At 41.1% G+C, this 24,615-nt stretch overlaps 1 protein-coding gene across 1 annotated transcript in view; it reads left to right on the top strand.

Moving 5' to 3' along the window:
* Window positions 1-24,615, top strand: part of GALNT17 (polypeptide N-acetylgalactosaminyltransferase 17) — a 399,836-nt gene that overhangs the window by 130,053 nt on the left and 245,168 nt on the right. The window contains exon 2 of the mRNA XM_012764068.3: window positions 7,223-7,406. Within this exon, the coding sequence (XP_012619522.1) occupies window positions 7,223-7,406 (184 nt within the window). The remainder of the gene's footprint in view (window positions 1-7,222; window positions 7,407-24,615) is intronic.

Below are 24,615 nucleotides of genomic sequence, written 5' to 3' on the forward strand. Positions count from 1 at the left end.
TTTTTAAAGATGTCTAAGCTTTCTCACCTCTGTGTACTTCTGGGTGAATTTTAGAACCTTTTGTTATGTTCCAGAAAAAAGAAAATCCCATTTGGAAGTGTGTTAAACCTGTACATTAAAAAAAGAGAGATCATATCTTCCTAACATTCTGCCTTCCAATTCAAAAACACGTCTCCCTCTACTAATTTATGTATGTCTTATTTTATTGCATTTAGTAAAATTTTCTAATCTTCTTCATATTGGTTAAAGTTATTGCTAGGTATACTGCAATATTTGTTGCTTTTATTAATAGTTTTTTTTATATTATATATTCTGGTTGGTTATTGCCAGAATAAAAATCACTGTTACTACAAGCTCTCTGCTAGCTCCAGTGCAGGCATCTTCCCTGAGCAGTAGCTGCACATTTGCTTCATCTTCTTACCACCCTGGAACCACTAACTCCACTGACGTGGCTGTCTCACAGGTCACCAGTGCCTCTTGCTGCCACACCAGTGGCTTTATCAGGTTTGATTTCCCTGTAGCGTTCATCATAGAGTCTCTTCTTCTTTATGAATATAAATATACTAAAATATTTAGTCTTCACCCTTTTCTCTTCACCTGTTACATGATTTTCCCATGAATATTTAATTTTCTTTCCTTATATTTTCTTTCTTTAATTTTTTTTTTTACTTTTTAGAGACACAGTTTCATTCTGTCACCTAGTCTGGAGTGCAGTGGCTTAACCATAGCCAACTACAGCCTTCAACTCCTGGGCTCAAGCAATCCTCCTGCCTCAGCCTCCTAAATGGCTGGGACTACAGCCATGCACTGCCACACCAGGCTAATTGTTTACATATTTTGTGGAAATAGGGTCTTTCCGTGTTTCCAAGCTGGCTTCAAACTCTTGGCCTCAAGCGATCCTCCTGCCTTGGCCTCCCAAAGTGCCTCCCTCCAATCCCTATTGGAGGTGTGAGCCACCGTGCCTGGCCTAATTTTGTTTCTTAGAGTCAACTATTCAGTTTGTAATAGATGGCTCCAAGTCGAATCTCCAGGTCTAATCTGTATTCATGCATCTACTTAACACTTCCTAAGAACTTTCTGTGTGTCAGTCACTGAGGGTGAGCACATCCCTGCTGTTAAGGAGAGTGCCTAGACATGGGACCACGGGAGAAGCTTCCAGTGGTGATAGGCAAGATGCTATATCTGGGAGAATCCTGGCAGGAAACAGATGACTGGTTCAGAAGAGGTGACTGAAGAGAGGTTACCAAAATATTTACAAATGCTTGGGCAGGGTTAAGGGAAACCAACAAGAATTGACAAGGACTAATGTATTACCTTAGAGCTAGCAACAGAGGAGGAAGCAATTACCCCCTCAAGGTCTGCAGGGGCAAGAGGAGGGAGTGGTTAGCAGAATGCAAGGATAGTTGGAACCCAAGAGAGGAATGTCTGGTGACAACCGGGGTCTAGAGGAAGGGAGCCTCTACCAGACCACAAGCCAGTAGGGAGGGAGCTGGAGGAACAAATACCCAACTCTCCCTCTTTCCATTTGTCTCTTTATGGTGCTTCCTGCTGGTTGAACCCAAGCCAAAGCCAAAGGGAACCACGTAGGCCCCCAGGGGTGCATCAGGGGCAGAAAGGATGGAGCATAGATCAGGAGAGAAAAATGAAGAATATTTAACATAGGTGCCATGAGATGACTGACCTCAATCTGTTCTTCCTCCCTTTAAGCTTCAGCTTCTTGCTCAATAGTGAGACTTGGCTTTGCTGTCTCCAGCTAATATAGTAACTCAGGAAGCACAGCCTGAAGGAGAAGAAGGGACTGATCAGCGCTCCCAGCCCTGGGGCTGAGCAGCCACTGCATCCTCTCCTTCTTTCCTTCTTTGCTGCTGCGTCTTCCCTTTGCCTTTGTGACTTTTCCGCCTACCAGCTCACATCGGTCTGCAAAGGCTGCAGCTGCTTCTGGCCGAAGTGCCAAGAGCACTTTCACAAAAGAAGGTTTCCTGGGTGCCTGGAGTCCTTCCCACTTGCCCCAGTGCCATCCTTTCCCGGCAAGACCCGCTTGAGCTTAGTCGGTGGACTTGAACTCTTACTTACCGTTGCCAAAACTTTCTGGGCCCTGCTCAGTAAGCACATTAAAATGCCAGGGAAAATGTTTGCTGCTCTATTGAACCTTTCTGGCAGATTAAATTGGGGGGAAAATGGAAGCACATGGACCACAAAATATATAATTCATAGTTGTCACATCATACTGTGAGGAATGATCTTTTTTGAGGCTGCTAAGTGGGTGCCTTTCGTAATGGAAGAAATAATGCCATAGAAAGAGAAAATAATCTCATTGGGGACCATTTTCCCCAGCGTGTCCTTGGGGGGATTAGCATGCATTCCTAGTCTTAATTTCTGTGCTATTTTGTAGTAAATTCCGCCCAGCCCCTCTGCCTGTGTTGGAAAGGCAGCCATGGAGTGTGCTAGGCGAACACATCTGGAATGCACTGTAGCTCAGAGTTGGAATTTATTGACTTGGATTGGAAGCTATCTATTTAGACCAAACAAAAGAAATACTGCATCATCAAATGAAGAAAAAGACATACTAACCAGAACATGTAGATGAAGTAATAAAGTGGATCAGATGTTTTCCATTGGAGCTGCTGAGTTAACTCAAAGGTCGGTTCTGTACCATTCTGATAGAATCACCTTCCTTGGCAGTGGGGCTCCTAGCTGGCCAGAGGGCCACAGAGGCTGCGTTTGTGGCTTGTGAGGAAGAGTAAGCAAGTACTGGGGAGGGAAAAGGGAAAACCTAGGGTGAATGGGTAAAAACACAGAGAATAAAGAGACAAAAACATGGTTAGTCGTCTCGTTATCTTCTTTTTATGATGCAGTATTGCAAACATCATACGTTGACGTATACAGCAGGTGGTAAGCTGCATCCACCTCCCAGCTTTGCAGTGGAGCAGGACCAATACTGTGGCAGTATTTTCATGTCCCTCTCCACTCATAACCCATTCTCTCTGTTGCTGGCCTTTATAATGTCACTACGTAAGTTTATATTGCTTTATGTCGAGTCTATGAGACTCACTGATTTGGTACGTGTATGTGCAGTCCATTTTCATTGCTGTGTAGTATTCTTATGAGTATACTGCCATTTATTTGCAATTATTCATTGTGTTTGTGACGCCGGGTGCTTCCTGTCTACCAAATTTCCTGGATATAGTGGTTTAGAATCCAGAGTAGTGGAAAGAGCGTGTGTGCGCACACGTGCATGCAGTCACTTGAGCGCATGTGCTGCAGGTTGGGAGGAATATCGTACTCTGTCTCCATCACTTTTGGGTGGTCAAATAATTAATCCTCCTGAGCCTCCATTTCTTTGTCTCTGAAGTGGTCCTGGCAATATCTAACCTGCTTGTCTGATAGAAAAAAATGGCTACAAAAATATTTTTTTAAAATGTAAAGCCAAAGAAATGATTTTTGATGGGCAGAGAGTGGACAAATGGCTTTATATAGACAAACAAGAAGCTGCACCACTTGCTTCTTATTAAGATGTTTCTCCTTACGTCTCGGTTCCTCCAAGTCTTGAGCTTCAAATGTGGCGTAGGTGAGTGAGTGTGCCTAGGAGCAGAGAAGAAACAAGTTCCGGAATACACAGTTCCCCCTCAAGGTGCAATGGAGGTGTACCAGAGGGAGGGTGGGCAGGAGACACTTCCTGAGCATCATCTATCCCTCTTTTTGCCACCCTGACACGCCCTGGGCCCTCTGTCATGGCTCTGGCCCCCTCTGGGCTGAGGGCTCCCAGGTTTGTAATCTGAGGCCTTCCTCTGCCGTCTGCATTTCCATTCTGGTGTGTTTCAGCTCCCTGCTGCATATCTGGCCCCATCTGGTGTCCCGTGGGTGCCTCATAACCACGTGTAGATAACGGAACTCATTGTCTTCTCGCTCTTCCCTCCGTGTGCCCGGTCTCACTTGCCCTGGAAACCTCAGTCTCCCTCAGTCCTTCCTTCTCCCTCGCCCTTAGCACTTGTCTGTCTGCTGCCTGTCATGGGATCTTTCAGTCCTTTCTCCAGTCGCTCCTCTTCTTTCGATCACTGCAGCCACTGCCTTACAACGAGGCCCCTGTCACCTCTGGCACAGGCTGCTGCAGGAGCCACGGAGCCCCGGCTTCATGCTCCCCGATGGGCCTCGGAACCCACATGCTTAGACTCAGTGCTCTCGTTTGTAAAATAGAGATTGTAATGCTACCTGCCTTATGAGCTCGTCAGGAGAAGAAACAATAGCAGAATAACCCTAAAACACTTAGAAGAGCATCCGGCACACGAGATGCTCCATGGATGGTAGCTGTCATCACAGTTGGTGCCTAGGGGCTGTCCTTGTGCTGTTACAGACCACCCTTCAGATCTTGTTACTTTCCTTTTCCACATGTCTCCTTGTCACTCACAGATAAAAGTCTGTATACCCAAGGAACCTGAGATTGCATAATGACTTTTGTGGGGCCTAGGCACTTTGGCCTTCATGGGCTCCTTCCTCCATGAAAGAATACTATTAAAATGATATTTTGTGACTGTGGTTCTATTATTGTCTCAAGTGCTCCTTTGAAGAGCTTGTAATCAAAAATGAAGAAACTCTGATCCTGGAGGCAGTGTAAGTTTGGACTACAGAGATGGGTGGGCTCAAGTTCTGGGTTAAGATTTCATTTTTTCTCCTACTCTGAGCCCAGTCATAGACTGTCTTCTTGTTTCATTATGTTGTGACTTGGGTTTCAAAAAAAAAAAAAAAACAACAACAAAAAATAAAAACAGAAAAACTCTATCTTTCTTTCAGGACATACTCTTCAAGATACCAAACTTTTTGCAGATATTTCGGTTTCAGTTATATTTCTCAAGAGAACCCAAAGTCTCAAATCCTGTGCATGATTGAGCCTTAAAACTGCAGCCTTTCGTTAGTGAGCAACACAGCCTCTCCTTCTCTGAGAGCAGACATGGTCTCTACTCTGATTTTAACTTGCCACTAGGAGTTTCTCTTTCTTTCAAGGTCAGCTCTACCTTTTGAGTATTTTAAAATTATTTTATTGAGTATTCCTAGGTATTTTACTGAAAATTTTCATGGTGTTTAGTGCTACATCTTGCTGGAGACAGAACGTCTATCATAAGTGGTTTCATTTTCACAACTTGATTGAGACATTTTATACATTCCGTGCCATTCACCTGTCTAAAAGTGTACAGTTCAGTGGTTTTTTAGTATGTTTACAAAGTTGTGCCACAGTCACTTCAATCTAGCCCTATAATGTTTCCATTGTCCCACAAAAGAAACCCCATGCACATGAGTAGTCACTCCCTCTTGCCTCCCCAAGTCCCCCCAGCCCTAAGCAACCACAAGTCTACTTTCTGGCTCTGTAGATTTGTCTGTTCTGTGCATTTCATATAACTAGAATGATACAATGTCTGGTCTTGGGGACTAATTTTGTTTACTTGGCATGTTTTCCGGATTCACCCACGTTGTAGCATGTGTCATACTTTTTTCTGTTTTATTGCCAAATATCCATTGTATGGATATTCTGTCTTTTGTCCATTCATCAGTTGGTGGTCATTTAGCTAATGTGAACATTTGTGTACAAGTTTTTGTGTGGGCATACACTTTCATTCCTCTTGGGTTATATACCTAGGAATGGAATTACTGGGCCATATATAATGACATTTAGCATTTTGAAGAATGGCCAACCTGTTTTCCAAAGTGGCTGCACCATTTTACATTCCCACTAGTAATGTTCCATCACAAGTGATTTTAAGGCCAAGCACAGGTGTTTGTCCTTGTAGATTTTTGAGCACGGTAAAGGCGATGTCATTAGAGTATTTGTTACACACTGATGTGGAATGATAGATCAAAGACAAGGACGCAGGCAGGAAGTGCTGGAGAAACCTAATTCCCAGCCGATAGGATCTCTGTGGTGATGGCGACAGGGAGAAAAGATGTTAAGGTTCCTGATGAGTGGAAATGATTCTCAGGCAGAAAAAATGATGTTCTTCTGATACCAACAGAGTGGCTTGCTCAACCTTTGCTTTTGACCTTAATATTATAGCAAATAAATTTCTATTTTTGGAGATGTAGGAGAAAGAATACAAGCCTTGCCTTTATGTGATGGAGAACCAGCCTGTGACCTGAGCAGATTTGCTGGCCTTTGACTCAGCTAGGGATGATGCCTTCTTGGGAAGTTTAGAGCCTTCCAGACTATCTACGCTACCCACCACGAAAGGCCAGGGGGCAGGTCCATATTCTTCTTGTCGGTAGCAGCAGTGAAATGCTGGACATTGGCTAGCTAGCACTTATAAATGGATAAAGTGTGTGTGTGTGTGTGTGTGTGTGTGTGTGTGTGTGTCCGTGAGCATGAGCTTGTGTATACCAAGTAGCTTGAGCATCTGAAATGGCAACAGGGAGCAAGAGCCCTTAACAACAGAAGTTTTCTAGCTAAGTAGTAAAATCTCCCATAACTCTAGGATTTAAAAATCACCTATCAAGCTGTTTATCCTACAATGGAATAATAAGGTGTAAAGCTGCCACCATCCTGGGAACTTGCAATTGCTCAGTGAGCCTTGGTGCAGAGGCCTCCTACTCTGCTTGGCACAGTTATCACCCTCGTGGGTTTTTTTTCCCTCTGTGATTTATTCTCAAACATTTTATATTTCCTTTTGCCATTTAGACGAAATTTAAATAAAAACATTAGGTAAAGAGCTGCATTAGACCGTTACACCCTTTAAATATGGGATGAAAATCCATCTGTGTGTCCTCCTCTGTTCAAATGAAGCCAGACACCTGCTGCTGGGCAGTGACCCGTCGCTGGCTGTGTTTGTTCTGTGCTGCACCCGGTTCCTCCTGGCGTCTCTAACCTTGACCATGATTGCCCCACAGAGAAAGGAGAACAGTCATGAATAATGGCCCCACTCCTGTCCCGTGTCGTGTGTCCTTCTCATTTCTCCCAGTTTGGGTGGTCTCTCCCTTTTGTAGATCCCCAGATCCCAAAAGGAGGGAAGGGGAGGACCCTAATTATTGGTAACCGGACTTTAACTCCCAGACGCCCAGTTGTCTGGACCTTCCTCTGCATAGAAATGTCTCCAGGGCGTATACCTGGCATGGATAAGTTCAGGACATATTCTTTTTTCTGTGATAGATAATGTTCAAATTCCCACTGAAACCGTATCTGAGATTCACACACCCTTGTATGGGGGCTTACAAATAATCCTTTTTCTCCCCCCTTTTCTAGGCTTATCCAAGTCCCTTGGGCTCATTGAAGGTTATGGCGGACGGGGCAAAGGGGGCCTTCCAGCTACCCTTTCCCCTGCCGAAGAAGAGAAAGCCAAGGGGCCCCATGAGAAGTACGGCTACAATTCCTACCTCAGTGAAAAAATTTCACTGGATCGTTCCATTCCGGATTATCGTCCTACCAAGTAAGTTCTGATACAGTCATTCCGAGGAGCTTGCTTGAGGGTACATGGGTGTAGACCCTGAGTCTGTGATATTTTCTCATGTTATTTGTAACTTTGGGGAGAGTTTTTAATTTTAGTATCCTCTTAAATCAATAAACTGAGTACTACTATTGCTTATGAAATACTAGCCAATTTAAAAAGTTACATTGTTATAAAAGTGATCCAGAAACATATGGAAAGATCCTCAATACAAAAAGTTTTAAATTAAAAAAAATCACCATGGTCTCATTACTTAAAGATAGCAGTTGTTGAAGTTTTAGTATATTATCTTTGAGTCTATTTTCTATACAGATTATGAACATATGAATACATTGTTTCTGTCATTTTTCATTTAACATTAAATCATGAGCATTTTCTTATGTTATTAATTATGACCATTATTTCCATTGTTGGAAAAATTTAGGTTATTTTCAATTTTTCATTATTATATATAACATTCTGTTGAATATTTTCTCACTCACATCTTTATATGTATTTATATGATCTTTACTTTCTTAATACAGCCTTCTAAATGTGTAATCCTCAGATCACAGTGCAGGAATATTTTTGGAGGCTCTCGATCCATATTGTACTAGTTTCCCCCAGATAATTTATAGTCATTCTACTCTTCTTAGGATTTTACCAGATTCTTCCAGTACTCCCAGCATGTAAAAAATACTTTGCCAAATTGATAGGTGAGAAAGTAACCTCCTGTTATTGTTTCAGCTTATACTTTTTTGTATTGGTTGCAACATGGTTGGCTTATGAGAGGTCTTTGTTCTATGCTGTCAGATTTAAGAATTATTTATTTTCTGCTTGTAAAATAGAGCAAAGAGGTTGGACAGAGAATCGAGTATAAAAAGCCCCTATTTTCTAGGCAGGACTCCACCTTGGCTTCACAAAGAGATTGTCCATTTTCTAATACAGTTACAGTGTCTCTCTCTTTCCATTTATATTGTGCCCTGGGTTGGAGTAGAATATTTCTTTATCAAATGGATTTTGTACAAATCAGTTAAGTGTCCTGGTTACTGAGAAAAATAGACTCAAGATTTTAAAAATTATGTTAAATGGATTTAAAATTGCAGCGTTAGTTGAGAAACCTGTGAAATCTCTCCCTCTCTCTGCCTAATAAGCATATATTCATTTTGAATCACTAGGAAAATATACGTCCCCCCGGTTGGAAGCTATTTTGTGTCCCTGGACTTGGGCTGTCAAAAACATCTGGCTGTTTTCATTTCCTGGTGCTCTCTGATTAGCCTTTCTTATTTGGACGTTGGCAAATAAACATGGCTATATTTTTTGTACTCTAATGGGAATAAAAATGCTTCCAACATGGTATTTTCTGGAAGTGGGCCAGTTTAACAAATGTTAGTGAGCACCTATTATGGGCTAGATGGTTTTCCCCACACTAAAGATACTAATAGAACATTGGATGCAACCCAGTCCTTGAATATTTCTTGTCTGGGGAAGAAGATGGATATACAAGCAGATCACTTCAGCCCTGGTGGTCTATGTGGTGTGTGCCAGGCTGGGAATATGCATAGGATGTGCAGGGAGGGTCTGAGAAAGTCGCCTGCTTGAGATGATGCTTGAGGGACCGTTAGGGATACAAAATTGAAGATGGGAGAGGGATAAGGGCAGATCAGGCAGGGAAACAGCAAGAGCACACTTAGGGATACAGCATGACAAGCTCAGGGAGGAACGCATCGCTCGGTACTGCTGTGGCATAATGTGATGGCTTGAACTTACCATTTATATCTGGTCCCTGAAACGCCACTAAAATGATAGTAAAGGAATAGAGAGGTTGGTCACCCATAAGGGAAAACTAAACAGGTTGGATGATGATAGCAGGGAAGAGGCACCTACAAAATTTTGGAAGAGAGTGGATGGAGGAATGTAACTGACAGAACAAGCTGGGTGAAGTCAAGACCTCACTTCCTGATTTGGTGGGTGGAGCTGGTGAGAGCAGAAGAATGCAGCCCATGCAGAACCGCAGGGACTCACGAGTTGGAGGTGCCAGTTGTTCGTGATGGCTGGGAGGTGGGTTTGAACAGAAGGATTGCAGTTGTACCCCCAGATCCTTTCTTCAGCTGCACAGCCAGAGACTGTCCTTCCCTGCTTCCTGGAGGAGGTGGCCCCTGGGCTCCAGTTCCTAGAGGTACCTAGGACAGAGGATAACAAGGCTGCCTACTAAATGAGGTCACTTTAAAGCCTCATTACTCTTCCAGACTCTGTACCCGTGTAGGCAAGAGTTTGATGAATCCACCTGGAGAAAACCAGCCAGCCTAAGAAAAAGATAGATCTGACAGTTGGGAGTATCTCCAACATATCTGGGTTCTTCTCACCAGCTGTTATTATGGCATTCCTCTGGTTAAACTCCATCCTTTTACACAAAGCTATTTTATTCTAAAACTAGAAGAGAGAGGCAAGGTCCCTAGACATTTCAGCAGAGTCTCTGTTGTAGAAGACCTTAACAGCAGCAACAGCAGAAAACAGGAAACAGAGACCACAAACTTTATTATTATAATTAATTACTTAGATCATGGAGTGTTTTATTTATAAACGAAGAACAGATAGCTATGTTAAGGTAATAATCATAGAATAAAAAAGAAATCTTGAAATTTAAAAATTAGATAAAAATAAATAATTCAATAAAGGGTTAGAAGAGAGCATTGAGGAAATCTGAAAAATACAAAAGAAAAAGAAAAACAGGAGAGAAAAGATCAAAAAAGAATTAGGATCAGTGCAGTAGGTTCAACAACCACCAATGGGAATATCAGAGAGAGGGTCAGAGAGTGAGAGAGAGAAAGAGAGAGGAAGAGAGAGAAAGGGAGAGAGGGAGAGAGAGAAAGGGAGAGAGGGAGAGAGAAAGAGAGAAGGCTGTGAAAGAGGAACAAAGAAAACAGAAGAAAATAATCAAACAAATGATATAGGAAAATTCCCCAGAACTGTAGGATATGAGTTTTCAGATTAGGAGATCCCACCCAGTGCTTACAAAATTTATGAAAAGAAGAAAACTAAACTAACACCAGGAAATGTAAATGTACAATTTCAAAACAACAGGGATGAAGAAAAAGTCCTAAATGCTTTTAGAGAGTAAATGCAGATCCAGTATGGCTGACATTGGATTTCTCAGTAGAAGCATTAAAAAACTAGAAAACAATGGAGCAATCCCTAAATAATTTTGAGAGGAAAAAAATGTGATTTTCAATTTGGCATTTTATTGTCAGCCATAGAATACTTTAGGTCAGGATCAAGTGCAAAGTAAATATTACGTTGCCGATATCTAGGGTCTCAACAATTTTACCTTCCTTGCATCTGTTTTCAGGAGGCCACTCAAGCATATGCTCTAATAAAACGAAGGAGTAAAGTGAGGAAGAGGGTGATGATAGGATCTAGGAAACAGGAGGTTCAGACAGGAGAGGACTGAAGGCAGATCCCACAAAGATGTTCCAGGGGAACACTGCAGTGTGACAGCGGTGTAGCAGGCCAAGAGATCAGCCCTTCCACCCTGGAACAGGAGCATGGAGGGCTCCAGAACGCATGTCTCCAAAAGAGGGGAGATTGAATTGTTTGATTGCCTCCCTCGAGGTTCTGATTACATTAAGATATTTTTAGCCATTCTTTCAGAAAGTTTGGGACTATCTATTGAAAACTAAGCTTGTAAGAAAGCAAAGCAATCTTTAAATACAGGATAAAACAAAAACAAAAACAAAAAAACAAAAGCTCTCCAAGACATGACTTGCAATTCCATATACTCTGAGTCCCAGCTGTGAACAATATACCATAGTCATATAAATGTAAATATTGGATATTGACTTAGGCACAAATTATGATATGATACTATTGGAAAGGAGGAGGTGGAGGTGAAATGTATATGTAAAGTGTAGGTAGTGTAAAGAAAATTAAATCCTCATCTTCAGTAACAGATTGAAAATGTCTAAAATTTAAACGTGAAGAAATAGTAACATAATCATTAGAATCAATCCTTTAGAAACAAAGCGATTACAGAAGTGGCATGAGACTGTATATGTTTCGTTTTAATGAAATAAAATTTCAATTAAACAATGAATATACATTTATACAAATAATTAACTGTGAAATAGGTGGAGTGAAAGTATGGCACAAGAAAGAGCTGGAGAGCTAGGATCACATTTGCCTTTTTAGATAATTCTAGCAGCTGTGTGTTGGATGAATTTGAAGGTGGATTTTGAGATGACTTTGAGAGCTTGCCCACAGGCCATACACTGTAACCGAAGGCACCCTTGTAAATTCTGACTCCACAGCAAAAGTTCCCAAATTAACCTTTGTTAATTGCAAACTAATCCCTGCCATCAAAGAGTGGCAAGAGCCTTGCCTATAGAAGCAGCTTCTCTGATATTTGAGCCGTGGGGTATGTGGAGAGGCAGGTGCCTGGGACCAGAACACTTTCCCTCCTTGGGAGAAATTCTCCACCAGTGGGCAGAATCCTGCCTCAAAACAGCTCTCACAAGTTTTTGAGAGGATTTAAATAGGCTAATTTCATTGTAATTTTAAACAGAACATCCAGTTGCTTTAATTCTTATTATTTTATTACTATATCACACTTGAGAAAATTGTTTTTCTTATAAATATGAATGAATTTTTAAGTAGCAGAGAGATTAACCATTTGTTTGTCATATTTCAGCAATTTAATTTCAGAATATTGTTTTCCATTTTATTTTATTTCTGTGATTTTTCTTTTTCTTCCCCTGGACAGGTATTTTAAATTTGTATGACTCTCAAACTGTCAATCTTTCTATTTTCATTTCTTCCCTGCTTTAAAACTGAGAAAGATATTATTCATCATAATACTTATAAATATTCTATTCTGCTTTGTTTTGGTTTTCTATGACTCTTTTATATTTCACCCCTCCATCCAACTAGAGTTTATTTTGGAATATGGTTCAATTTGTATCTTTTGTTCTAAACAGCTATCTTTTTTCAAAACAGCTTTATCAAAATAATTTTATAAATAACTATTCTTTTTCTCTTATTTGGAGGTGCTAAATGTACTACATTTTATGCTTTTTGTATATAAGTAGGCTTATTTTCTGGGCTTTGTGCTATTCTTTTGGTCTATATTTCTTTTTCTTTTTGTTTCTTGTTTTTTTGGAAATTACTAAAAGTGGCTGTTTGACGTCTCCAATCTGCCAGGCACTGTGCCAGCAGTTTGGAGAGGGGCAGAGCATGTCTTGGCCCCCAGGACATCAAAGAGAGTGAGGAGATTGGTGGCTATTTACAGTCCTTTGGGTCACTTTCAGAGAGAGCCTTAGAAACTAACATAAGGGATGAGCAGTTCTGGGAGAGACAGAAGGCTGCACAGAGGTGACCTTGATCTTAATGGTGAGCAGGAATTTTCCCTCTAAAGAGAAGAAGGCAGGACATTGGAGAGAGAGAGAACATCAAGTGCAGTATTAAGCAGCTAAGCTTGGGAAAAAGTAAAGCAATGATTAACCACAGGAAAAAATGAAAGCTCTTGAAGAAATGAATCGCAATTCCATACCTCTGTGGTTGGGGGGACTGGAAAAGTTCTTGGATTTCAGGACTGGGGGAATTGGAAAACTTTTGGCCTTAGTGTAGTTTACCAAGTGAATTGTGGAAGGAGCCCTGCATTGGGGTGGGGACTTTATCATTGTCATTGGATGCCAGAGAAGGATTTGTGGCCAGATGGTATTATTGTTATAATCCTTTTTTTAAAAAAAAAATAATGATAACTGTGGCAGAAATGTGGAGGATGGAGTGGAGAAGATAGAGGCTGGTAGCAGGCTGGCTAAATATAAGTCTCTTCTCCAGTTAGCCAACATTTATTGAGTGCCAACTGTGTGCCAGACATTGCCAGAGAAAGGGAGAGTTTCTAGTGACACAGTGAGCATTTTATTATTATTGTGCTACTTTTATTGAATTGTTTCTCTGAAATAAACCTAGGGCTGAGCAGAGATGGGATGGAAGGGCTAGATCCAAGAGAATTTTCCTGAGAATCAGGAAAACGAGGCAACTAATTGGATACAGATGAAAGTGGGTGCACTCAAACCTTTCTAGCTTGGGAGATGGAGTGGAGGTGATTTCATTAACCAGGAGAGAGACTCTGCGGAGGTCCATGTTCTGCGGGGAAGATGGCGGTCCTGCTTGTCCAGGGATCTCCATAGTTACGATTTTCTCGAGTAACCACATGACGTGAGTGTGTCTGGCTTTATTCATTATTTGGCTACATGTGTTTGCATGAGAAGGTAACCCTCGGTGACCCCAAAAGCCAGGCAAGGCTTTATAAACACCTGTTCCTTTCCCTTGCTGAGATGTGCCATTCTATATCATATAGTGGCATATTAATTCTCTGCTTGCCAATTATCTCCTACCATGGGGGAGGGACCACAGAAATCTTTGTGTGTTTATTAAAGCCACTGCCGAGATCCCTGTACACATTTTATGGCGTGCTTCCTCCTCTCAGACAATGTGGGTAATTTATGGGCCGTTTCTATTGCTGTTATCTTCCATTTCTCCTTTGGCCTCCTGCTTATAAATCCAGATGTCAGGTTTCTTTGGAATTCATTTGGCTTTACTCAGAAAGTCTCCTCTTTTCTCTCTTGCCACAAATTCTAACCCATTGTATCTCAGCCCCATCTGCCTTGGATGCAGAGAGCTTGAGGCCTCCGTGGACCATCCTCGGGTCATGCCCATGGGGGTCTGGAGGTCAGGATTGATATCCGGGCTGACCTTGGATACTTGGGAATCATCGAGGTCCAGTGGGTATTTTAGATCGAGTCTGTGTGTGTGTGTGAGTTGTGTGAGTACGGGAGTCCTGGGGTTACCGTTTAGTGGGGTGAATCTACTCATTGGTCGATACCCAATCAAGTTCCCCTCCCCCGTGAAAAGGACACGTCTGAATATTGTAGCTGAGCCTTTTTTGTCTGAATCATCCATGTGACAACAGATATCCTGTGTCTCCCAGGTTGGTTTTCAAACAGAACGAAAGTGCCTTAAAAAGGGTCAAGAATCCTACATTAAACTTTCTCTCACACCGACGTGGGCACAGAGGCTAGCTGTCTAATGGATACTTGTTGGTAGAAATAATATATAGGTGCATGCTTAGGGGTGTCCCTGAATCACTAAGCACAATAATTGTTCCCTTTTATTGACTATCTTTTATGTTTTTGTCACTGTACCACATGTTTTATTGATCTCGTTTAAATTTAACCACTCTCTGAAGTAGCTGTTACCGCCCCTGTTTTATAAATGAGGCAAGGTGGCCTTGGAGAGGTTGAGCAACCTCCTGAGGTCCCACAGCCAGTGAGCGCTGGAGCCTGGATTCAAACCCAGTTCTGTGCGTTTTCAAGGCCTTGGAGACCCCCCTGCCCCTCCCCCCCCCATATACCTAGTTGCCTCCTTGGCACAACCCTGCCGAACCTTCCACATCTGTGGAATGGAACCTTCTGTTCCATGCAGGGATTGCCAGAAGGAAAAGAATTGCTGAATCTTAGAGAAAGAGGACAGTTTCTCTCAGCAACTGTGTGTGTGTGTGTGTGTGTGTGTGTGTGTGTGTGTACTTCCTTAGTTTTCCTCTCTTTGTCCCTTTCAACTCTTCCACCTATAATAATAAAATTGCTCTTCCAAAGGGGCTGTATGTCGACTTGAATTAACTGTTGTCCATTACAGCTCCTAATACCTAATGTAATATAATGGAAATTCTCTTTAAAGCATACAGCATTTAAAGTAAAAAAAACCTTAGGAAACAGAAATTGTATATTATTAGGTTTAGGCAGTGTTTTACCATCGAGTTTATTTAACCTAGAGGCCTAACTGGGAGGAGCTTTATTTGTTAGAGCTGGTCCTCCCTGCCACACATGGAAGAATGATGTGGAGGGGAAAATGCACCCTTTTCGTATGTGGGGGTGAGATGATTCTTCAAGTATCTATGGGTGCATGTTGACCCCACTTTTGTGGGTTCCCTAGGTCTGAAAAGGATGTCTGGGTCACCTAAAAACCTTCATGAGAGAGTTTTGCATGAAAGTCAAGAGCATGGACTTGAAATCTGAATTAACTTCCAGCTTTGTCTCTTACTAGCTGTGTGACCTTGGGCAAGTTACTTAACCTCTCTGTGCCTCAGCTTTCTCATGTAAACTGGTAATGAAATGATATCTACTTCCTAGAATTGCTGTGAGGATTAGATCAATTATTGCATGTGAACTGCATAGACTAACATACCAGGCATTAGCCTAAGCCCTTCTCACATATTCAGTGATATCTGATCAATCAGTGTGAACTGCAGTTATTTTTTAAAGTACCTTCACCAGACAGACCCCTTGTCCTTAAAACACCTTGCATTCAATGACAGAGCCTTCAGGAAAATATCTACCTGGAAAGTGATGAGAAGGACTCTTTTGTCCATGAGAAGGACTGAGTATTAAAAAGCGCATGTCAGAGGAGTGTTTCTTAAAGTGAGGTTGTCACACACACAGGTTGCTGGGCCCCGTGGGGTTCCTGGTCTGAAGTGTCGGCCACTTTCTATGAGCTAATTTCTTATGCTGAGACCTCCGAAATGATGGGGATTCTGAGAGACGGGACGTCGTCTGCAGGCTGTGTTCTCAGTGGAAGTTGGGAATGCTGAGACTTTCTCTGAAGCTGCTCCAGGGTAGCGTGGAGGCCGACTGTTGGCCTGGAGCACCTGGGAGAGTGTGGAGCAAACGGGCTGCCTCAGTTTCCAGGTCGTGTTGGGGCCTGGGCAGCAGAAAGAAAACCCACTGTTGCCTCAGCCAGGCGCTGCTGTATTAAGACCTCCAACTGGTACAATCAAGGGGCATTTCTGCCTGTTAGGAAAACCTGGGAACCTTGGAACAAACATGATTATTCCAACAGGAGTCTGGAATGCTCTTTGGGCAGAAGTGTCACAAGTTGCAAAAGTGAAACATACACACTCCCACAGGGCCCACAACCCTGCCTGCTTAAAGTCGTCTAGTTCTCCTACCCCAGTGGTTCTTGGAAAATCCTAACCTTTGGTCCTCCGTCCCTACCGCACAATGAAACCGCTGGGGGCGCTTCTAAGCCTTGGGACGCCCTGACTCTGCCCAGAGGAATTCAATCAGAGCCTCCGAGGGTGGGTGGGGCCCACGCAGCAGCATTAAAACATTTTATGTTAACAAGACCCTTAGGCGATTACACTGTGTCTCACTTACAAGACGGGGAACCAACGGGCCCATGATGTTTCTGGAATTGTGATCGTTGGGCGACCTGCACCTCAGCCTCCAGGACTGCTGGTTAAAGTTGTCAAATCTCAGGCCCTGCTGCAGAGCTGGCAGACCAGAATGGGCTTCATAAATCTACATGTGTAAAAGGACCCTGGAAATATTCATATTTTAAAATTTTGAGCATCCTGGGACCTCATCATTGTCTGAGAACCTCTGTACGTGGAGGAGGTGGAAGAGAAAATGAGACTCTGGACGGGGTGGGGGTTCCCGAGCTTTGGGCATTTGCTGTACTTTGTCGTTGGATTATTTTGGGTCACCTCCCTCCCTCACCGCTTGTTCCTTCCCATTGCATGTTCCCAAGTACATCCATTTATTTAATAAATGAAAAATGAGTAGAAATCAACCTCACTGTGGCTTATTTTCCTTTTAGAATTTCAGCGTACCCCTTGAAATGGTGGGCAACGCTTCGGGGTGCTTCAAACGGACAGACATGGAGCAGAAAGATAAATATGAAGCACAGATACTGTTTGCAACCAGGAGGGGCATCAGAAGCATGATAGAGGTCAAAGAATTAGCTGATTTTTAAGAAAGAATTCCCACTTCCTCTAGAGGCAGTGCCAGCCTGGCTGCCCAAAAGCTTATGAATTGGCAAAGTTAATTGGATCTTTTCTTGGGACCTGAAAGATTCCCACTTAAATGCATTGAAACCAGGCTGCAGTCAAGATTGTCCCCACCCCCTGTTTCTGTTCTGGAGAGCTTTCTAGGCAAGTTTCAATTTCTTGCCTGGGGACCTTGAAACCAGTAGATAGAAACAGATGTCAGCCTTGCTGCATTTATGCAAATAGATCTGCCCTGTGGCCTGTTCACTACCTCCAGGGCCATTGAGTTCCAAATTCACCGTACCCCAGCTGTAGGTGCAACTCTGGGAAATGGAATTCTTGATTTGTTAGCTGAAATCAAACCGATGTTGGGATTTGCGGCAGTGGCTGTTCTCGCAACTGTTGGCCTTTGATGCTTTGAGTCAGGGTTGTAGGCACTTGAGAAGTGTTGCAGGGGACTAGTTCACCTGGTTTAATACTCAGAAATCCCCATACTGCCTGTTGCTAGGGACCCTAGAGGTGGAAAACACAACTTGTGTATTTCTGGGTGATTATTCTGCCTGTTTCGTCCACAGCCCTTCACTCTAGTAATGCACTCAGTTAATAAAGCAAACCCATCCTGAACCGGCCTGCTGCTAGCACATGCAAGCAAACACACACACACACACACACACACACACACACACACACACACACACACACACACACACACAGCCTACAAGAAAGCCCCAGCCAACCTACACAAGCCCAGTTTAGGCAGCCTGCTGAATTCCACTCCGATTTGTTTAGGGCATAGATAGTTCTGTGGAATACTGCCCTGCAAACATTTGCTTCTCAGCCCGGAGAATAATCAGTAGAGGCAAACATCTTTGCAATCACGACGCCTTTTTATGTGTGAAGTTCTTCGTTGTTCTTGGTCTGTGAGTACAGTAAACACCGTCTAAAGTGGCAGCAGGAGAGAACCACAGTGCTCGGTAATAAGGTGAGATTTACAGCGTTGTAAGAGCCGAGGGGGATAAATCAGGCTTCTGGCGGAATGGGCGGAATGGACTAAATTCAGGTATTAATGGGAGAGCCACGTGCACGCTGCAGAGGGAGGCAGGCTCATCAGTATTACAGATGGTATGTCCTTTTAGTTAATTTAGAAGAAATTCTGATCCGCCAACAGAGCTTTGAGGATGGATGCAGGAAAAAGAAGACTGTGGCATATGGAGAGAACATATTTGTTCTTGGAAAATCAGTAGAAAATGTTTAATGTCATCATAACCTCATTTGCATAAAAATAGTCGTATTCGGCAAACCAAATGAAAGCAAAGGAAGATGTGATGGAACCAATGCTCTTCGAGTTTCGTTTCATTATGAATAACATAAATAATTCAATTGAATAAATAAATGCAAAATTGCTTCAAGTAGAGGTACTGGATATTATTATTCCTTGAGAATTCCTTTAATGGTACATGTCTTGATGATGAAGTAATGTGATTATGCCTCCGTGGGCAGCTCTCTGTTGTACACTTGACCCTCGATAATAATATTGAGCTCTGTGTAGCTCTCAAGTATTTTATGGACACAAATGAAGTTTTTAGTTGCATGCTCCCATTCATAACACAAACTTGAAGTCGTTAAATAAGCTGTGGCTTGTCTTCATTGCAGTGAATACAGTCCCACTTTGCACATGAGTCTGCTTAGGCGGTGTCCAATGATCACATGTTGGAAGAGTCTTGAACTGTGCTGTGTAGATACATAACTCTAAATAAATATTTGGAATCCTAGTGAGCAGAATGAGGGCCGTTTTTGCTCTTACAAAGTCTGATCAGGGGAATTCTATGTAAGGATAAATGGTGGCATGGAAAAAAATTCAGGGAATTTATTTATTAGTTGAATTTCAACAAACAATTTCCAGCCGTAACAGATGGATACGACATAGTCCTGGTACTCACCTGATTTTATTCATTTTGCTCAGTAAATACTCACTATCCGCTCCCACGTACCAGCCATGATGTTGGAGGTTGAGGCTGTAGTGGGAGACAGGTAATAAACTGGGGAAAAATAAATGCAAGATAATTATAGATTATGATAAATGCTTTGAAGTAAATAAAGAGGTGCTAATATGTAGTCAGCTCTCCATATCCCTGAGTTATACATCTGCAGATTCAACCAAGGATCAAAAATATTAGAAAAAAATAGAAACATTACTTGGGAGGCTGAGGTGGGAGGATTGCTTGAGCCCAGGAGTTCAAGACCAGCCTAAGCAACATAGTGAGACCTCACGTCAAAAAATAAATAAAAATTAAAAATACAACAATTAAAATAATACAAATAAAAACACTACAGTGTAATGGCTATTTACATAGCATTTCTATTGCATTAGGTATTGTAAGTAATGTAGAGATGATTTAAACTATTTGGAAGGATGTGTGTAAGTTATATGCAAATACTGTGTCATTTTATATAAGGGACTGGGACGTCCTTAGGTTTTAGTGTTAGCAGGGAGTGGGTAGGGAGGGGTTTCCTGGAACCAACACCCCTTGGATACCAAGGGATGACTACAGAGTAGCTGAAAATGAGGGTGCACTTTAGAGAAGGTAAACTGAGGAAGGAGAGGAGATGAGGATGAGCCAGCAACTCAGAAACCTGGCAGAAAAACTCTCCTGACAGAAAGAATAGTGCTTGGAAAGCCCTGCATTTGGAATCAGCTTGGCTTTATTTAGGAACTGATAGGATACACTGGCAGATTGTTTGAGGGGGATGGGAGCGTAGGTAGGAGCCAGATCATGCGAGACTGTGGGCAATGCTATAAAACCTGGGATTTGTTCCAAAGGGAAGAAAACCGGTATGTTGGGTTGATTAGTGTCCCCTCAAAATTCAAGTCCACCTGCAACCTCAGAAGTTTACCTTATGTGGAAATAGGGTCTTTGCAGGTGTAATTAGTTAAGATGAGGTCATATGGATTAGGGTGAATCCAAGATGACTAGCATTTTATAAGAAGAAGAGAGACACAGAGACACAGACAGACATGGAGAAGAAGGCCCGTGAAGACAGAGTGACGCATCTACAGGCCAAAGAATGCTAAGGATTGCCCCAGAAGCTACAGAGAGGCAAGGGCAGAGTCTTCCCCAGAACCTTCAGAACATGACCCTGCTGACACCTTCATTTGGGACTTCTAACCCTTAGAACTATAAATTTTCTGTCTGTTGTTTTAATCAACCCTGTCTGTGGTACTCTGTTATGGCAGCCCTAGAAAACTGACATTAAAGGTAATGGAAGCCACTGGAGATTTGAAATAGGGAAGCATTGTCACCTGGTGTGTGTTTCTAGGAGATCATTCTGAATGCTGTTTGGAGAATGGGTTCTGGAGAGCAGGAGAGTTTGGAGGAGCCTCCGGGTGGGAGACAACAGTGGTTCCTACTAGAGTGAGGATGGTGAGATGGTGAAAGTAGACAGAGATTTATTACTATGCCGGAGGTCATCAGGGAAGGCTACTGGGTTTTAGGCTGAAACACATGGGTGTATGGTAGTGCCATTTACTGATATGGGGAAGACTGGAGAACAGATTTTATAAGGAATTCTACTTTGGACATGTTAAATTTGATTTGACCTCTAGTCATATAATTGGAGATATCAAAGGGGGTTTGAACAACTCATGAATCCAGAGCTCAGGAGAGAGGTAAGGGGTTAGAGATATGTTAGGTAAGGTGTCAGTGTAGCGATGACCATCAGAGCTGAGATCACTAAGTAGGGAGCTTTGGGAAGAGCCCAGGACTGTGTGCCGGGTCACTCCAAAACTCAGAGCATGGAAAGAGGAGAGAAATTCAGCAAAGGATGTGGAGAAGGAACAGCTAATGAAGAAGGAAGAAATCCAGGAAAATGCAGTGACCTAGAAGCCAAAAGAGGAGTGTTCTAGAAGGAAGCAGTGGTTACTAGTGATGAGGAATGCTGAGATGCCAGAAGTGTTCGGTGCATTTGGCAATGTGAAATTCATGGGCGACCTCAACAAGGATGTTCATCTCTGATGGAGGCTGGGTAGGGAGTGAATGAGAGAGAGGAAGCAAGAGAGCAAACTGCTTACTCGATGAGTTTTATTGTGAATGGAGAAGGGGATGGGTTGGAGCCGAGGGCTTAAGGGGTCCGATGAGGTTGCTATTATCCTCATTGTTTCTTTTTAAATTTTCATTTTGACATAACTTCAGACTTACAGAAAAGTTGCAAGAATGGTACAAAAAATTCTGCATTCCCCTTGCCCTGATTCCTCAAATGTTAACATTTTACAGTATTTATCTCTCTCCATAAGCATGTATTTTTTCTCAGTCATTTGAGAACGAGTTGCAGACGTGGTGCCCCTTTGCCTCTGAATACTTCATCCTGTGCATCCCAAGGTCAAGGACGTTCTGTTGCACAACCACGTATAATACGATAACATAACTATTTACAGACCTTATTCAGATTTCAGCTGTCTCAGTAATGTCCTTTATAGAAAAAGAAAGTCCTAGATCAGGTATTACATTCATTTGTCATGATTTTTTGTTTTGAAACAGTCCTTTAGTCTTTCACGACATTGACATTTTTGAAGATGGCAGTCCAGTTATTTTGTAAAATGTCTCTCCATTTGGACTTGCTTGGTGTTTCATCAGAATTAGATTCAGGTTATGCTTTTGTGGCAGGAATATTACAAAAAATGATGTTGCATCTCAGTGTATTTTATCAGGACATGCATGGGGTCCATTTGCCTCTTCACTGGTGTTGTTAATCTTGATCACTGGGTTAAGGGTGGTGTTGGGTGGTAGAGGATTATGTTTCTCATACCCCACATGGTGTTGAACCAGGGGAGAGAGGGGACACCCTTGCCTCGTTCCTCTCCTTGACAGCAATGCCTGTAGTGTCTCCCATTAAGTAAATGCCGGCTTTATGACTATGGTATAGTTTGCCATGTTAAGAAAGTATCCAGTAATTCTAATTTTCTTGAGTTTTTTTTTTTATTATTATTGGGATGAGTGTTGCATTTATCAAACTCATTTCAGTATTTTCAGTATCTACACAGATAATCATAGCTTTCTTTCTCCCTATCTCTATTAATATCTTGCATTATATTATTGGATTTCCTAATAGTGAACCAAATTTATATCCCCAGATTAAATATCCATTAGGTCTAGTATATTATTTTCCTAATGTGATGTTGGATTCTGTTTACTAATATTTTATTTAGAACGTTTGCATCGATATTTGCAATTCATTCTCTCTCTCTGTGCTGTCCTTAAGAGGTTAGTTATCAATACATTATAAAAAGCATTAGGAAGTTTTCGTTCCTTTTCAATTCTGTGGAACAATTTATGGATCATGATGACTATCTTGTCCTTGAAAGTTTGGTAGAATTCACCTCTGAAATACCATTTGGGTCTGATGTTTTCTTTATGGGGTAATTCATTGATGGTTTTCTCTATTTTTCCTAGGGAAATAGGTCTGTTTAAGGTTTCTCCCTCTAATTAGTTCAGCCTTGGTAAACTGCCTTTCCCTAGGAAATTATCTGTTTCTTGTTAGACTTTCAAATTTATTTGCACAGAGATTTGCAAACTAGTCTTTCTTTTGTTTAAATAGTTATTTTTCCCTTTGGAATCTTATTTTATATGTTTGTACCATATCCTTTCTATAAAGATAGCTAAAAGTTGCCTATTTTGTTAATTACTTTTTAAAAACCAGAATTTTGATTTATTGATTAGATCTTGTGTTTTTCTCTTTGATTTCTACTTTTTATATGTATTATTGCCTTCCTTGTGTTTCGTTTTTGTTTAATTTGTTATTGTTATTTCTGAAGAAGATTTCTGATCTGATAATATAATTGAAGTATTTTTATTGTTGATAGTTTTTAAGACTTTGAATATCTTTCTTACTGCTTAAAAGTTTCCCATTGATTCTTATTTGTGGTGTTTTCATTATCATTTTTCAGAAATTCTTTAACTTTGCTTTGTATTTATCCTGTCACTCAACATTTGCTTAGTAGGTTTTTAAAATTTTCAGATGGATGGTGTTTTTAAAAACTTATTAATAATTTTAAATTTTATTGCATTATGATCAGAACATTGTTTGTAATATTTCTATTTTATGAAAGTTACTGAATTTTTTGCATGTTTGTGTGTGATTCTCTTTTACAACTCTTCTCCTAAGGTTTAGAAGATGCATTGCCTTTTTTTCCTGCATTGCCTTTTTATTGAGAGTAAAGTTTAATATATAACCATGAGTTCTATCTTATTGATTACATTAACTCATATATTTTTACTCAATGTGTCATTTTGGTTTCCTTATACTACGACTGGGGTGTCATTATCTCCTATTATTTTGAGTTCTGTTTTTGCCTGCTAGTGCTTCATGTAGGTGGTTGCTATATTATTTGGTGCATAGATATGAAAGCTGTTACATCTTCTCTGTGAATTGTGGCTTCCAGCATTAAAAAAATGTCTTTCGTCATACTTAATTTGCCTCACTTAATGTTTTTGGGCTTCAGTTCTACTTTTTGTGGTATCAGGCTCATTTTCCTTTTCTTATTTTTTCTATTTGTTTGTATTTTATTTTTTAGACTTTCTGATTCATTTTTCTTAGATTTGTTGTTTGTATACAGCACATGGTTTGGTCTTACTTTGTAAGCCAAACTAATTTTTTTCCCTGTAATTGGTGAGTTAAGCCTTTTCACATGTACTAATATGATTGATATATTTGATCCCAAGTTCGTCATATTGTTTTGTTATAATAACTGTGCATATTATATCTGCTTGTGTTTTATTTTCTACATGATATTTTTCTTTTTTATTTTAATAATTTCCTTTGGATTGTATTTGTTCTAATGATACTTATTCCACTTTATTTTTGAAATTAATCTTTTTTAATGCCCTTGTTCCCTTAATTTGCTATTTAATATTGTACAATCTGACTTACCAGTTTTAATGGTATCCTTTAACCTTCATCTGTTGTCTAAACAAATATAAATGAGCTTATTTGACTTTTCTCTCCCCTCTTCCTTGTCTTATTTTTAGTTGTATTACTTCAACTTTGTGAGAACTTAAATATATAACTCAATAGCCTTCTATCCTTGTTCCCACCTTGTTTTAGTCTTAGATTTACAATTCAATGTAAATTTCTCTAATCATCTCTTGTTTGGCTGAAGCTCATCCTCTAGTTGGTTCCCTATTCTGTCCACTAGGCAGAATTTCCTGAATTATTGCATGTCTAATGCACTTTTTACTGGCTTTGACACTCAAAAGACAATTTAGCTGGGTATAAAGTCCCTGGTTCACATTTACTTTTCTTTAGCTTTTCAAAAATGCTATTCTATACTGCTTTGCTTAATAGGCTGTTTTTGAGAAGTTGGAGGCTACTTTAGTTCTTGTGTATTTGTTACTAGAT

This window comes from Microcebus murinus, chromosome 19, assembly GCF_040939455.1.
Source record: "Microcebus murinus isolate Inina chromosome 19, M.murinus_Inina_mat1.0, whole genome shotgun sequence".
NCBI lineage: Eukaryota > Metazoa > Chordata > Mammalia > Primates > Cheirogaleidae > Microcebus > Microcebus murinus.